General features: G+C 39.5%; 2 protein-coding genes across 2 annotated transcripts; both read left to right on the top strand.

The window, feature by feature from the left end:
- Nucleotides 1–505: 505 nt before the first annotated feature.
- On the top strand, nucleotides 506–12269 carry adgrg4a (adhesion G protein-coupled receptor G4a). The gene is made up of 28 exons (XM_085789481.1): nucleotides 506–621; nucleotides 794–1417; nucleotides 1668–1762; nucleotides 1865–1923; nucleotides 2093–2147; nucleotides 2268–2305; nucleotides 2395–2543; nucleotides 3031–3093; nucleotides 3232–3315; nucleotides 3403–3488; nucleotides 3569–3636; nucleotides 3756–3783; nucleotides 3897–3919; nucleotides 4050–4192; nucleotides 4274–4403; nucleotides 5279–5385; nucleotides 5538–5754; nucleotides 5846–6011; nucleotides 6682–6825; nucleotides 7041–7178; nucleotides 7268–7313; nucleotides 7459–7562; nucleotides 8445–8566; nucleotides 8918–9186; nucleotides 10115–10220; nucleotides 10472–10752; nucleotides 11049–11150; nucleotides 11284–12269. The coding sequence occupies exons 1-28, from the start codon at nucleotides 555–557 to the stop codon at nucleotides 11433–11435; spliced, it is 3666 nt and encodes a 1221-aa protein (XP_085645607.1). The 5' UTR covers nucleotides 506–554; the 3' UTR covers nucleotides 11436–12269.
- Nucleotides 12270–12671: 402 nt separating this feature from the next.
- Nucleotides 12672–15130, top strand: vgll1l (vestigial like family member 1-like). Its single transcript, XM_085788710.1, has 4 exons — nucleotides 12672–12886; nucleotides 13323–13525; nucleotides 13627–13986; nucleotides 14525–15130. The coding sequence occupies exons 2-4, from the start codon at nucleotides 13336–13338 to the stop codon at nucleotides 14560–14562; spliced, it is 588 nt and encodes a 195-aa protein (XP_085644836.1). The 5' UTR covers nucleotides 12672–12886; nucleotides 13323–13335; the 3' UTR covers nucleotides 14563–15130.
- Nucleotides 15131–15776: the final 646 nt, after the last annotated feature.

Genomic DNA, 15776 nt, shown 5'->3' on the forward strand with positions numbered 1-15776 from the left:
ACGGCAGACTATTTCTCAACACCCTCCAGACAGTCATTAAACTTTAAGTCTTGTTAGGACGCTGCTTTTGCATTAAAAGTCTCTAAAATCCCCAACTCTGATACCAGATGTATGCAAACTGAGCACAGAGAACTGAAATGTGTCAGTAGGAGAATTTTGAGATCCACTTTTGCCGAGGTTTCACAGAGTGGTGGTTTTTAATATTGTCATGCTTGCTAGTTATGTTTATTGCCAGTGATTAATGAGTAACCCACACAACTAAAGGGAGAGGGCGTGGAGGTCTTCCTATACAGACATAAAAATGACACCACCCTGTACAATCACATCTCGGCCAGTTTCTCATTTTTCATAAAACAGCTTTTGGATTTGACCATTACAAAGAGAAGGGAGCATGGTAAGTCTTGGTTATTTACTTAGGCACACAGATGTAACCCATATATTGTATAATTTCTTCATCATGAACCCATGTGAAAAACATTGTTTCAATTATTGTCACCTTTCCGCAGATTATACAACTTGACTGACACTGAAAGCCCTGCGTCTGAGTTGCCGCCATGAACAGGCTGTCTCCTCTGACCCTCTGTCTGTGTATACAGCTATCAGTATGTCTTCTTGGTTCAAGTAAGTTTTTTTTTTTTGTTTTTTTTTTTACTTTTAACTGTTTATGTGGCTTTTCAACCACTTACAATTTGAACTGAACAGAAAGAAAATGAGAATGACAAGTGTTAGATAGCATACATTACAGCTGTCAGGCTCTATTCTGGAGTGAGAACTTCTTCTTGTGTCATTTCAGCTGCTTCTGATACCAGCCTGTGGGGTAAGAAAGTACATTTCACTGGTCGTCGATGCTTGTGGCGGCTAAATCCAGATGCTGTTATACCAGCTCTTAAGGAGCTCAGTGTATGCATACTCCTTCGTCACAATGTTGTAACACAGTGGACAGGATTTGCCTACAAAGCACCGAGAGGTAGAGACATAGAGTTGGGACTCGAGGGCACGCGCACACAACTGACTGTGTCACTGTTTGGAGAGCCACAGCATCTAAAGTGGGAAATAAAATCTAATCAGTGGTCTTCAGTCTGTCTCACCTGGTCGGGCCAAGCTCAGAGGCTGAGGACCTACATCAATGGATCCCTTCTGCAGGAGACCGCTTTGAATCCCAACATGCCCCACAAACTGGCCCCAGGAGGCACACTCACTCTGGGGGTTTCTCACTATGTAGACGCAAGTGGTGAAGTGCAGGCAGAAACTGGGAAAAGCTTCTTTGGTGAGATTGGTCTGTTCAGGATATGGTCCAGAGAGTGGAGTGGTGAGGAGCTGAGCGGCCACAGCTGCGCCGACGGAGATGTGGTGAGCTGGGACCGGCAGCAGTGGATAGGCACCTGCCCTCTAAAGCCTGACAACAGCCTACATTGTGGTAAATACAGAGTTTCTTCATCTATTCACATAGCAAGTCCATCAACTGGAGGTGAGAGTTGAACCTGTTCCCAGATAACACACTTACTTTGCCATTCAGTAACTAACCTCTAGGTCAAAGAAAAGGTGAAGGAAACTGCTTCAAAAACCTGTTGATAGGCTTTTTCTTTGAAAAGAAAAGAAAAACGTTGTGGGAATATATTATTTCTCTAGAAATATTGCATATTTTCTGTTTCTTTCGTTTCTTTTAGCATGGTCACATTACAAAATCAAAATGACATTCATAGTTGACTCTATGGAGCCTGGAAATTGTTCAGTCTCACTGGAGGGACTCACAAGAAACTGGGTATGAAAAATTAACTGAGTATGTCATTAAACGTTGGTAACTACTACCTTTTAATAGATTTGCCCTTCAAATGAATTAACCACTGTTGTTGTGTCTTATCAGCTGGAGAGTGTATTCCCTCCCAACATTTATATCCACGACATCTCCGTGTCATCCCCAAGGTAACACAACTTTTGTTAACAAACACTTTTAGTTGGCAGTGGTAGAGGAAGTTCTAAGATTGTGGGTAGAAGTTACAATGCCGCAATATAGAAATATAAAATGTAAAAAATACGACTGCAATGTCAGTCAACACTCCCTGTAATTCATGTTATCTGTGTTCCCATATAGCCGTGCCTGCAATGTGGTTAATAATTCTGCTAGTCTACATGTGCAACAAAGTCAGGTACAGCACTGTTAAGAGTCCTCAGTTTGATTGTCCATGTAAAGACACAGCACTACTTTTCCAGTGATTAAAGGTAAAGTGCAACCATCATTGATTAAGTAAAATCCTATGTGTTTTCAGGGATCAAAAAGATCATCAAAGTCCTCATGTGACAAGTGGTAAGATATTTAAATCTTAAAGCTTATGTAAATCCACAAGTGTAGTGTTTACATGTAGATTGAACCTGTGTTTTGTGATTTACCACCAGTTTCAACTGTGAAGTCCATGTGAACGTTAATCCTGCTGCAAACGTCGAAGCAGTTCAGGCAAATATTACTGCAATGCTGAATCTGACCTTCTCCTACAACTTCCTCAACCTGACAGTTGACCCCAAAAGCGTCAGCATACTTCCTGTGGGTATGTATAATCTGTACAGCACATGTCAGTCCGTGTCTCACACACACATGTGAAACACATCCTCTGTCGTGATCAGGGTATTACCGGATCTGTCACAGATTAACCAAACATAATTTTTATGACCCTGATTATTGTATGTTCACAGCACATGACATCGTGCCCTCTGAAGTTTATTGAAGCACATAATTCCTTAATATTGATTCAGCTTTACGGACACAAAGTGGACTCTGGGTTTGACTGAAAAATGTTGAGACCTGTTCATTAACAAATCCATTAAAGTGATTCAATTTAATTTTTGCATTGATGCACTAATGTAAACACTAAGTACAATACAGCCAGAGAGAGCGTTTCTGTTTCTAAAAATACATGACAGAAATCTGTGACTATCCATTATGAGAAAATCTGATCTAATTTGAAGTAATTTGATTTATGCTATTTTTAAGTCTTTTAATGTTCTTGAATTAATGATTTAATTTGTTTCTTTCAGAGATGTTCACTGGTGTAACAGAAGTACCAGCAACTACTGTCAGCACTGGTGTTGTTACATCAGGTGAACATGCACGAAAGAATAAAACATTTCAATGTGAACTGTTTCATCCACCATGATAATAGCACCATTTTATTTTTGCAATAATTTACAATCAAGTCAGCAAAGATTTTCTTGTAAAGTGTGTTATTTCATTCACAGGAGCTGCTCCGACTCAAACTGCACCAACTCACCCCACTAACATGTCAACGACAGGAGAGCCTTTAGATCTCAATGAGACCTCCTGTGAGTTCACAAAACATCTGAGATTACTCTGAGTTATGTCATCATTGTGACAAAAAAGATTGTTGCTCTGTTTTTTCAACCCTGCAGTTGGACCAGATATATTCTTTAGAGTTAACGCGACCTTAAGTATAACCGGCAGCCCTACCAACCCAGACAGTGCTATTGAGAAATGGGTAAGAGTCTCATACTACTGCACTTGAAAACTTTTTTACTAAAAATGTGTGGACGCTGACTTGTCATGCTCTGGCATAAGGTGAGAGAAGCACTAGAGGTGAATGACACGCTTGTGCTGAATCTCATCATAAAAGAAAACATTGGCAGGTAGGTTGCATTGAATTACTATAATTTCTTGTTGCTGACCTTGCATCCAGCTTTTTTCTATATTTGTCATATTACAGTAATTATCTGGTTCATTTATGTTCATCTGTGTTATTTTGTAGGAACGCGGAGCAAAACAATGGACGAACAGTGAGTATATCCTTCAGCATTATAGCACATTTTGGGTTTACACAGGAATAATGTCTCCTACTGCAACAGTTAATATTTACAGTTTATCGTCTCTGTTGTTTCTTTTCTCTTAGACTTCCCCTGACCATCAACAACAGTAGGTGAAAATAATTATACTAAAAGGTTGTCGTACTGAGGGTTATGTAATACTGCATACAGCCACATTTGCATTTCATTTCAAACCAGTCTTGTTGTTTCCCCTAACTGTGTGTGTGTGTCATCGACAGATATTACTGTAGCTTTCATATTCAGGAGTACACCATCAAGAGCGTTGCAGAAATGACGACTTTGATTGAAGCTGCACTGACATCAAAGTATGAAAATGGCTCCATTACTATTCAAGCGACAGATGTGGTGATCAAGCACATAAGTACGATTCATTTCTAACACAAAGAAAAGGAGAAATTTAAGTTTAAGTGTAAGATGTAACAAGTTTTTTTTTCTTTTTCAGTGCCTGGAAATTGTATAGAAGAAACCCTTTCAACAATTTATGGCCAATTTACTTGGGTTGAGACATTTCCACAAGTCAATGAAAAAATGAGATGCATAAAGCCCAAATTCGAGCAAGCATCCAGGCTTTGGTAAGATGTGTGTTTTTTTTTTTTTACTCAGTGCATTTAGCATTAGACCAGATTTAATGAATATTTAATTGCCACATCTAAAATTATGACTTAAACACATGTCAGAAATCTTCTTTGTTAGAATTGCTTATCATGCCTCGTGCCTATTAATAGAGTTTTCCGTAACATCTTTCATATGATAATTACATTCCTTGGTTCATAATTAAGACAGTGTAGTAATACCAATGGCCTTGACACTGGTCTGAATGAGTCATCTGGCTTGATGTTCATCCTGGTGATGAAATAGAGGGGGAAAGTAGGGATATTTTTTGTGTGTTGCTCTATTTACTTGTGATCCTGTTCATCTCTGTCAGAACAATCTGTTTCCATAGAGACAGCTCTCCAAGATGAGAAAATTTCCTCTCTTACAATGTCCTGTTCCATCCAGTCCTCCCACTGTGCACACAAGCCCTGACCAGACGCACATACTGTACTGCTCATGGATCCCTGCCAGCCTGTAGCTCAGGCAAAAAAAAAAAAAATCAATTTCCTATAAGGGAATTATTAGTGTAACAAATGGCTTCAATCTTCCTAACAGCATTTGATATGAATATCACTCAAGGGGCAATGAATGAGTAATATGGGCAATAAGTTTTATGGTCTCGTTGTGTAATCCAGGGAGGATGCTTATTAAGACAATCATCCACAGTTGACAGGTGTTTTCTTTTTTTCATTTTATACCACCATGTTTAAAACTGGCAATGACCTCATAAGCCAAGGACGCAAGCTCGAGTAGTGTACTTAATAAAAGTTATTAAATTTAATCCATTTAACGGGAGTCAGTATCTATCGCCTGCCTCTTTTGTTTGTTCCCTCTAACTCTCTTCTCTTTTCAGTAAATTAAACATTGAAACTGACGCGACCAGCTGGGCTGAGCCTGATATGAGAAACTGCAAGCAAGTGGTGACCATATCAAACATTGACAATATCACAGTCACTACTGGTAAGACCATTCGTCATTGATTATTTACCAGCGCTTATAATAACTTAATAAAGTGCTTTTCTCATTTAATATTCTTGTACCTAAATTAAACTTTTATATAAATCAATCTGGAAAACACAACAAAAAGCTTTACAGATGTTATTGATTTCTAGGCAACGCAGCTGAGGTTGTGGACATACTTCAGGACCTTGTGGGTGTCCAGTTAGGTGACAACGAAGAGCTCACTTACTCTGAACTGAATTCAGTGGTACAGAAGCTTGGTGAAGTCGTCAATATCAGCCTCATCAATCACACTGTCGGGTCCAACATCGTCACTATTATCGGTGAAATCCTGCTTTCCAAAACTGACGTCACACCAGTCGCCAACACGTATGTTTAGAGGGAAGAGGGATTGCCTTAAACTCTTCTTTTCTCCTCTTATTGTCCTGTTAATCCATCCGACTTTTCTCCCTGGCAACAGTGTCCTTCGTCTGACAGATAAAATGGGGGACAATATGGATTTCAGAGGTGAATCTGTAGCAATAAGAGCTCCCTCACTGGCACTCTCCATGATCAACGCAGATGCAGATGGATTCAGAGGCCTCACCTTTGGTGTGTCCTACACTTCATCTCTCCTGATTCCAAACGTAAGATGTTATGAATGTGATAACATGCTATTAACGAGGGCAGCAAATGTTACTAATCACTTCAGCTGTACATGTGAACTGAGATTTGATGATGTCTATTGTCCGTACTTACAGAGAAATGTCCTTTTTGATGTTTTAACCCTTTTTAATCGTGTTCCACTTGACTGTTTAGGGACGACTTGTTTTGCAGTAAAGTCCTTGAAAGATAGAGAAGGGCAGGAAACTATGTAATGAACAGGCGTCGCTTCAAGCATTCATGGTACATTAAGCTTCAATGAGGAAGCAAATGACAAAACTGGAATGCCTGTTAGTCAACAAAAAGCATACGCTCTCAGATTTAGATTACACAGAGGACAAGAAGAATAGAATAGACACTTTATTTGTCTGAAACCAAAGGGTAACAGAAATGTATTCTTGACAGGGCGCAACACCACCTTTACACACATGCAAGACATTTAATAAGACCTAAAAAAAAAAAATACATAAGAAAAAAAGTACACACAAACATTGATACTTTATAGAAAAGCAGCAAATCATTATCGGGGCACTGAAACTCCTCTACTGTTGATGGTTGTGATTGCAGTTGGAATGAATGACAGTAAATCCTATGTATGTGGGGTTAATATTCCAATATATTATCATCAGAACTGTTTTTTGTTTTGTTTTCCAGACTTTTGTAAACCCGAGCTTTGAGAATAAACCACTTCCAGACACAAACGCTACCATCTCTCTGCCCTCTGTGCTCAACAACTATTTCACAAGAAACACATCTCGTGTTCAGTTTCAGTTCTATGGGACAGACGACCTATTTCAGGTATCTGGTTTAACTCCTCCCTTGTTATTTTCTTGTTTTCATCATGCATCATACTTTAAATTTCTTATTACGTAACTGCAGACACATGAGTGGTATTGATCTTTTCATCTTTCTTTCAGCATGAAAGTGAATAAGCATATTGTATTTTCTGTTACAACTATAGCTGTACAGATCAAATGATAAATATGACAAATCTGATGTTTGATGTTTACCAGGACCTGGATATAACCAATGCAACTGAGAGCAACTGGACATTAAACTCCTATATAGTATCCGCCAGTATCAATAAAAGTCATGTCAGCCACCTGACGGATCGAGTGGTGGTGACCCTCAGTCATTTAATAGCCAAACAGGTGCCAAAATACTCTGTTGCTTTTCAATTCATTAGTAAGAAAAAAGGTTTTGAATATGTCACTCACTTATTTTTTTTCTTCTTTTACAGCCAGAACACAAGGTACAATGTGTGTTTTGGGATTTCCAAAAGAACGGTGAGTAGAACATTATGTTAACAGTAGGAGTATCTGAGCCTTGTAGGAACCAGTGACATGAATCAGTGCAGATCTTTAACTTTGTAATCAAACATTGTGTATGTTTTTATTGGTGTGTGTGTGCGTGTGTTTGTTTGTGTGTCAGGTGGGCATGGTGGGTGGAACAGCGCAGGGTGTGAAACCCAGAGTCTTTCTTCTCAACAGACCAGCTGTCTCTGTAATCACCTCACACATTTCGCTGTGCTCCTGGTGAGTCATTGGTCAGCTTTTTATAAATTCAACCAGAGAGCAAACAACCTCCTCAGGCACCAACATAACGTGTACAGTCTAGTCAGCTGGTGGTGACTGTTTTTGTTTTTTCTGCCATTGATGCTAGCTGTTAAAGCAGAAGTAAGTGATATATTTGTGTTAATATAAGTCTTAAATAGTTATATCTTCCGACAGCAATCACTTACATAGAGTGTTTGGTCTGAAACACGGGTCTGTCAGTCACTCTGCTCTGCTCTGAGCCGAAGAGAAAACATTTATCGTATCCTACAGTTTTTTATCCAATGAGGAGAGAGAACGGCATGCAGGGCTGTGTGTGCAGCCAAGGAACGCCGTGAATGTGGCGACGTAGGGACGAGGACTGTTATGGTGCGTTCAAGGAAACTCGTATTTTTCCGACCGTGAAGTGGTACCAGTTCGATCTGGTACGAGTTCACGGGTCAGAAGTTACGAGTGGCCGTTATAGTGACTTTCACCGGTAAAACAGGTCGGAAAAACACGAGTGGGTTGCCTGAAACGCTACAAAGTCGTAAGTTGTGACTCGAAGCTGTAATTTACGATTTCAAAAGCCTGCCTGGAACGCAGCATTAGCGAAAACGACCGGACCACTTACTTCTGCTTTAATGTTAAAGGGGCAATGTGGGATTTAAAAACATAAATGTGAAAACTGAATGAACAATATTATTCTTTTCTCTTTTTTTTTACAATCATTAAATTTTACATTGCTTGTACTTCTGCTTGCCAACACGTCTTTTTTGATACTACCACTAGGTGGTGCTAATAATGGAAACGTTAAAAACTAACAAACACTTGAATTAAATGCAGGTTTTGAAACTTTTCTCCTTCTGTTATATTGTGTTTCAGGATGTGTCAAGAACGCCAATAAATAAGCGTGACAGTCAGATTCTGACTGTGATGACATACATTGGTTGTGGTGTATCCTCCATCTTTCTGGGCATCACTCTACTCACCTACCTTGCTTTTGAGTAAGTCGCATACATAAACATTAATTTAGTGACTTATCATACTGAGTCAGAAATATAAATCCAACACAGGATGTGTATTTCCTGTGGTACTCTTGTGCTCTGTATTTTTTTAATGTCCATGACAAATTTACTGAATGGGGACAATAAAGAATATGTCTGTCTAAAATCATCATGACACTCAACAATACGCTTGGTTCTTCAGTAAGAGTTGCTTTATCACCAAAATGATATTTGTTTGTAGCCTATTGCATTTAGGCATTTGTTGACTTCAAAACTGTAAATAGTGGTCATAAAACATTAAAGCTTTCACATTTTTCATGTAACTGAGTCTTTATCTTGCGTGCACTTCAGGAAGCTACGACGAGATTACCCATCTAAGATCCTCATCAACCTGTCTGCTTCCCTGCTGGGGTTGAACATGATCTTCCTTCTTGACGCCTGGCTCTCGTCCTTCTCCATCGACGGTCTGTGCATCGCCACTGCTGCAACGCTGCACTACTTCATGCTGGCTTCCTTCACCTGGATGGGCCTGGAGGCGGTTCACATGTACTTCGCCCTGGTCAAAGTCTTCAACACTTATGTTCCTTCCTACATACTCAAGTTCTGCGCTATAGGATGGGGTAAGAGCAGGGCCGTTGCATAGGGGAGAATCTTAGGGGCCCACAGCCCAGTGGGGCCCACAAAGCCCCCCAGTTGCCTAATCTTTCTATGACTACATTAGTCTGCATATAACCATGGCTAATACTCAATAAGTCACAAAACATTGATTGATTGATTCTTTTAATGACCACACAGCCAGGCTGGTGGAATTTGCTTCCAGTACAGCTCATTGGTACAGGTTCCAAACATATAACATACTGTATATAGACAAACATACAATTACAATTCATGTAGGGCCATGCTTGTTCCTCAGCGTACAAAATTCAAGATGTTTATTGCGGTGTGAATGAAACTGATTCTGAAGCGGGTTGTTTTGGAGGCAATTGCTAAATATATGAAACACGGATGAAGAGTTAGAGTGAGATTATATAAAAAGTCTTGAAAACTAGAGCTATTTTCTTCTATTTAAAGCAAACAAACGTAGTCAACGTAATCAAAATATGGGACATCATCTCATTATCCATGAAGTGGGGATGAAAATGCTGAAAATCCATGACCTTAAAATCAGGAATCACACATTGTAAGGACAGACCTAAACAGTCCCAGCCTGTAAGTGTACAGAGGAGGATCGGGGCCAAGTGTTTATTTTTTTAGAATATGAAAGGTCCAGGAGGAACTTTTGGAAATTATGAATGCTATGAAATAAAGCTTGTGTCAAGGACCTTTTAGGATTATAGGTAAACCATAATTAAGTGTAAAACAAAGAAAATCAAAAAGCAGTGAAAACTAAGTCAAAGTCAAAAGTTGGTGACATCTTCTAAATGTGTTCAATGGCAAAAACTGCAACAGACTGAAGAGAACACTTACAGATAAATATATGTATATTATGCATTTTAGAAAGCTTTCAAAGAAAGAATTGTAATTTTTTGTGTGTGTGTGTTTTCACAGGTACTCCTCTGGTCATAATCAGTCTGGTGCTGGCTATAGATAAAGATGCCTACGGTAACATGGTGACAGAAGAAGCTGCAGTCCCACTTCAATCCACTGACCAATTGTAAGAACAAGCACTAGGCTGTAGTAGGACATTTCTGTTTTGTAATTGTCATGTCTAACTTGTGTATTTAGGAAAAGATGCAAGATTAGAACTTCTACATGTACCAGGGATATTGGGAAAATTTCTTGAATCGACAGACAAAAACATATCCAAAGATATAGGCTATAATATAATATAATAGGAAGAAATCTAGGTGATGGCATTCATCATAAATCCCAGTGTAAATTGCATGACTGTCTTCCTCTCTCCAGCTGTTGGCTGCAAAATGACGTCTTCTTCTACGTGACAGTGGTGGCATTTGTTCTTCTGATCCTGTTGTGCAACATCTCTGTGTTCATCGTGGTTCTGATTCAGATCCGACACATGGGGGCCAATAAGCCCTCAGCAAACAGCCGCAGCTCTCTGCAGGACTTCAGGGCAGTGGTCAGTCTCACTGTCCTGTTGGGCCTGACGTGGTCAATGGGGTTGTTTTCCTTTGGACCAGCTAAAGTGGCCATGATGTACCTGTTCACCATCTTCAACACTCTTCAGGGTAAATATGAGCTGTAATTGGTTTTAAATTGGTAGTCGTTAGAAAAAGAATGTAAAATAATAGACCTACAGTATTTGTATTCATGCATATAGTATTTATGTTGTCTTGGAAACATTTTTAGATACATGAGATTTTTCGACTGGAGATTTTACTGTAATATGTTGTAATGAAACCATGACATAGGGACTATTAGGAGACATAGGAAAACAAAAAGCAATAACAGAAACATTGCTATTCTTACAAAGAAGTGATGAAATGACTAAAGACAGATGACTATCTCTGCTTTTGTGTTCTAGGTTTGTTTGTCTTTTTATTCCACTGTTTGATGAAGGAAAATGTGAGGAAACAGTGGAGAATCCACTTGTGCTGTGGACGTTTCAGACTCAGTGATTACTCAGGTACCTGTTATAAAGCAAGGCAGCTCTTACAGGCATACAGTATGACAGCATAATGGCCAGGCTGTGGAGGGAAGTACTCTGAACAGTGTACAGTTTAATCCATTGTTTTCTCTATTTTACCCCTTGTGTTCAGACTGGAGTCGCTCAGTAACCGTGGGCGGCCGTGGCAAAAAGAAGAATCTTGTTAACTCTGACTCACTGGCTTCTGGTGATACCTCCACCACCCGGAAGGTCTCCGACTCCTCTACAGGATCAACACCGAAGCACCACCAGCAGGGGGCATGAGTGGGCTCTGTTGTACAGATCTGCCTCTAAACAGCCACCCTGCACATCTGGGGCCCGAAGAAGATTATGTTTAAGGACCCCAACTTGCAGCGAAGAATAGAGCATGTTAACATCTGCAGTTATAACCTTTTCATTTCTATCAACATGATGGACTCCATGTCTTTTACAGCTGATTAAACACACTCACTCAAGTAAAGCTGACTAACTGCATTTGCCATTTGTTGCATGTAGTTTTTGTTTGTTTTTTCAAAATTTTAAGTATTATGCTATCTCAATACAATAAAATTATACATGGGGCCAGCTTGTTGTAAATGAAGACATATTTTTACAATTCACAATAACTTACCAGCAACATTATCTGTTGTGGTGTCCTCCGTATCGTCTCCATCTGCTGTGTGGGACAGTGATGATACAACATGCACAGCATGTACTGTAGAGTAAATAAAACAAAATCAATCATTCAGCACTCTGCAAATGATGCAAGAGTTAACCACTCAGTCTTTGTTATGGATGATTTTTGATGTATGATTGCATGGCTGTTGGGACAATAATTGAAATTATATGTATGGATAGATTAAAGTAATTGCTAAATGGATATACAGTAGAAGTTGTAAGAGCTTTCCATTTAAGCGCAATGGAAGGGAAACTAAATGAAAAGATGGTGAAACCTGAGGTATTTTTGTAATTTGTAAGACAGGATTCAGAGGTTCATTTTCTTATGAAACAAGGTTTCTTTTCTGTTGGTTATTTACTTCGAAATTGCTTCCTAATACTACCCATAATCTGGAAAAACAAACAGAAACTGAAGCAGCTAAATGGAATTCAGCCATCATAAATACACTGGCCTTTATTTTTCAAAACACATGTTGTTGTGAAACACATTGTGATCTCTTAACATTACAATATGTTTTTTATATATATATATAAATGGCTCGTTGTGCATCTTTCAAGTGCTCCAACCTAAATGTAAACGGTGAAAACCTGGTATGTTATCTATCCTATGTGTTATGTCGTGCTATGAGGGTTTACTTTAAGCCCGTATTTCCATGAGTTTGTTTTTTTTTTTTAAGTTTGCATGAAATGAATTTGACCTCATACACTAACAAGTCACTTTAGAGCTGCTGGTAAACTTTTGAAAGAGGAATGCTTTAATAGGGTGTCATTCAGGTTCTGAGGAACTTGTCGGATGGCATTCTGCTCATAACTCTCTCTGTCCATCACACACCCTCCCCACCACATACATCAAGTAACTTTGGTTGTTCTGCGAGTGAAATGTTTTGTCTGCGCTGTAGAGGAAGAAAGGAAAGACAACTGATGACGGTTCTTCAAATCTAATCGATTACTTTGATGTTAAACCTGTAACAACTTTGGATGCTGCTCAGCTATGATTTGATGAACCATTCAATGCAAAGACTTACTCACTGTTCATCGCTGGTCAATCATCAGGTCAGGTAAGGGAAGAAACTTACTTAAAATATGACTGCATACCCGAAACAATAATGGTGCAGCAATTTGTTTCTTTGTTCACAAGTCAGGTTAAAAGTTCTTTTAGGTTTAACATGATCTTTTTGTGTAACTACATGTCCTGTCCTCTATAGATTCAATGTAACACTCTGCCAAATAAATATTCAAAATTTATTTCAGCAACTCATTCAAATGACCTGTGCAAATCCTCATTTGTATGATGATTGTTGTTTTAGGATGTTTAAATGTGTAACCAGATGTTTTCCACTGAGTAGATTCTTGTGCACTGTTAGTTTTAGATCTTACTAAAAAGCACAATTTCTGAGTCATAAGGTTTATCTAAGAGACTGAGAGATAACCAAACTAGGAGAAAACTAACTCATAACTCTAGATTGTTTTGAGACTTGGTTTGTCTGTTTTCAGTCTCAGCTGACCCATGGAGGATAGAACAGAAAGTCCAAGAGCTGTGAAGGTGGAGGAGCATTCTCGGTGCGTCATCTTGACATATTTCCATGGGGATGCCGAGAACATGGTGGATGCTCACTTCACCAGAGCTCTTGGTAAAACCTGCAAAGCCAAGGCTCCAGTAGCAAAGGCAAATAAACTCCAAAAATCTATCAAACTGGGTAAGCATATGAGTTCAACACTGTGTGACCTACCTGACAACAAACAAGACATTCAGTCTCAGTCAGCCTCACTGCTCGGCTTCTTTGTTTTTCTGCTGCAGAAAACAATGGCCCCTGTCAGGGTGTCGCTGTGGACTCCTATACAGAGCCACAGCCCCCTCCTCTACCAGGACGTCTCTTGAACTTCAGCCCTGTAGACAACACTCCTGGCTCGTGGCACTCCTTCAGTGCCAGAGCAGCAGAGGGCCCAGCTCTACCAACCCTTGCATACGCCATACCCCAGGAGGGGTTGAGCATTACTGGACAGGAATATGCCACATCCCTGCTTAACCTGCTGCATAGTGACAGGGGTGAGATGGGACCCAGCATAGCGTCCAGCTCCAAGCCAGAACTGCTCTCCAGTTGGACAATGCCTCAGGGGTTTAGAGGGTCTGTGGATGATGCCGTAGGATTTGAGAATGGTAAGTCTGCAGCTGCAAGACAGCATCTTAATAAAAAAATAAAAAATAAAAAAATCCAGTTGGCAAAATGAAAGTTACCTAAACCTCAGATAAAATTTGAGGATCATGAGTTGTAAGCAACAAATAAAGTTACACAAGTTGAACAGGAGTTTCCCTATACCTCTGAATCAATAAAGATATAAAATCTAAGGATTAGTTATAAGAAATAAGATGGACACACAGCATCCCTTCATTCAGTTCATGTGAAGTGAAGAGGTTCAGGGTTTTTAATGGTTTCAATAAAAAGGGAAACTCCTAATCAATTACTAAATGGTGCAGAACAACCACTATTCCTTATTAAGAATGTGTCCTATATGTTATTAGTGTCCTTTGTACAAGCATCTCTTTACTCAGCTGACAACCAGTTGGGAAAACGTTTTCAAATTTTCTTGTACGAGTGTAAAATGTACATAAAATAGACAGTAAGCTCCTAACCTCCATGTTAGTTACCTTGGTAAACTGCTTGGAAATCAATGACATTCTGTCTCCTCTTTGTCAGAACGGCGCCTGGACAAGAAGGACTTGTACTGGTACTGAAGAGACCACACTACGTACACAACCGATGTCGTACCCGCTGTTCTTTTGGTTGGCTCATCAAACAGACCTCTGAGTATAATCTGAGAGCTCAATAGTGAACAGCAGCGTTTCCATTTCCCTCCCTGCTCTCTCCATTTCTCTGTTCTATGACCTTAGTACATCAGCATGTACTCAGCTGGAACAGGCGCTCTGAAAGACTCTCTGACAAACCTGTTCTTCAACTCTGTCATTCCCCTCGTAGATCTACGAGCACTGTATTTCTTGTTGCTCCCTTTGCAGTTGAGTTGGATGTCGGGCATTTTCTAGTGTCTCTTTCAGGCACTTGTCTTAGTGGGCCCAAACTAATAAATAGACCAGTATTACATTATTACATTGTGAGCCTCTTGAGTGTATGAGCATTGATGATTTTATGTTAATATCTTTCTGTAGTTTACCTGGATAAGTTTTAGCTGTAAAAGGATAGTGATGTAATGTTAAAGACTTGTTTTCTGTAATCTTCAGTTTAACGTCATCTTTGAGAAGTGTTGTGTACTTACAACAATGGAATCACTGAATAAATATATGAGTACACACTAAAAACTGCTGGGTTATTTATTCTACTCAACCGCTGAGTTATGAAATGTTCTACCCATTATGGGTTATTTATTGGGGATTTGGGTTATTTTTGTGCAACTCATGTGCTGAGTCAAAAATCCATCAACCCAACATACATTGGTTGACCCAGCAGCTGGGTTAATTGTGCTTCGAACTCATATCGGTTGACTCAGCAGCTGGGTTATTTGTGCTTCGAACTCATGACATTCACTTCGACAGAAGTTTGCTCCTTCACACACACCAGGCTCTGTGCACCCAGCGAACGTCTGACTGAATACTTCTGGCGAGGCAATAATAAAAGGTTTGTGGACATTATATCTAATTCACATTGCCCTTGTTGCTTTAATTGTTGAAGTAACCGCGTATCTGTACAGTCAGGGCTCGTTGGTTGGTTTGGCTAACAATGTAACATTAGTTAGCCATTTAGCCGTTACCATAGCACACGCAGATACAGCTTTTCTGTTTGGTCTCGGCCATTTACCGAATTAATTAATGAATTTAGATGAAAATGTACATGAACGAGTGGTCATGTTTATTTTGAGTTAGCTGGTTTTCTGTTACTGGGTTATTAAGGCCTACTAAAGGCTTAGCCTAACGTTAGCCTACTAACGGTTACAACG

The sequence above is a fragment of the Trachurus japonicus genome, chromosome 10 (assembly GCF_045865225.1).
Source record: "Trachurus japonicus isolate A0001 chromosome 10, Traja_1.0".
Taxonomy (NCBI): domain Eukaryota; kingdom Metazoa; phylum Chordata; class Actinopteri; order Carangiformes; family Carangidae; genus Trachurus; species Trachurus japonicus.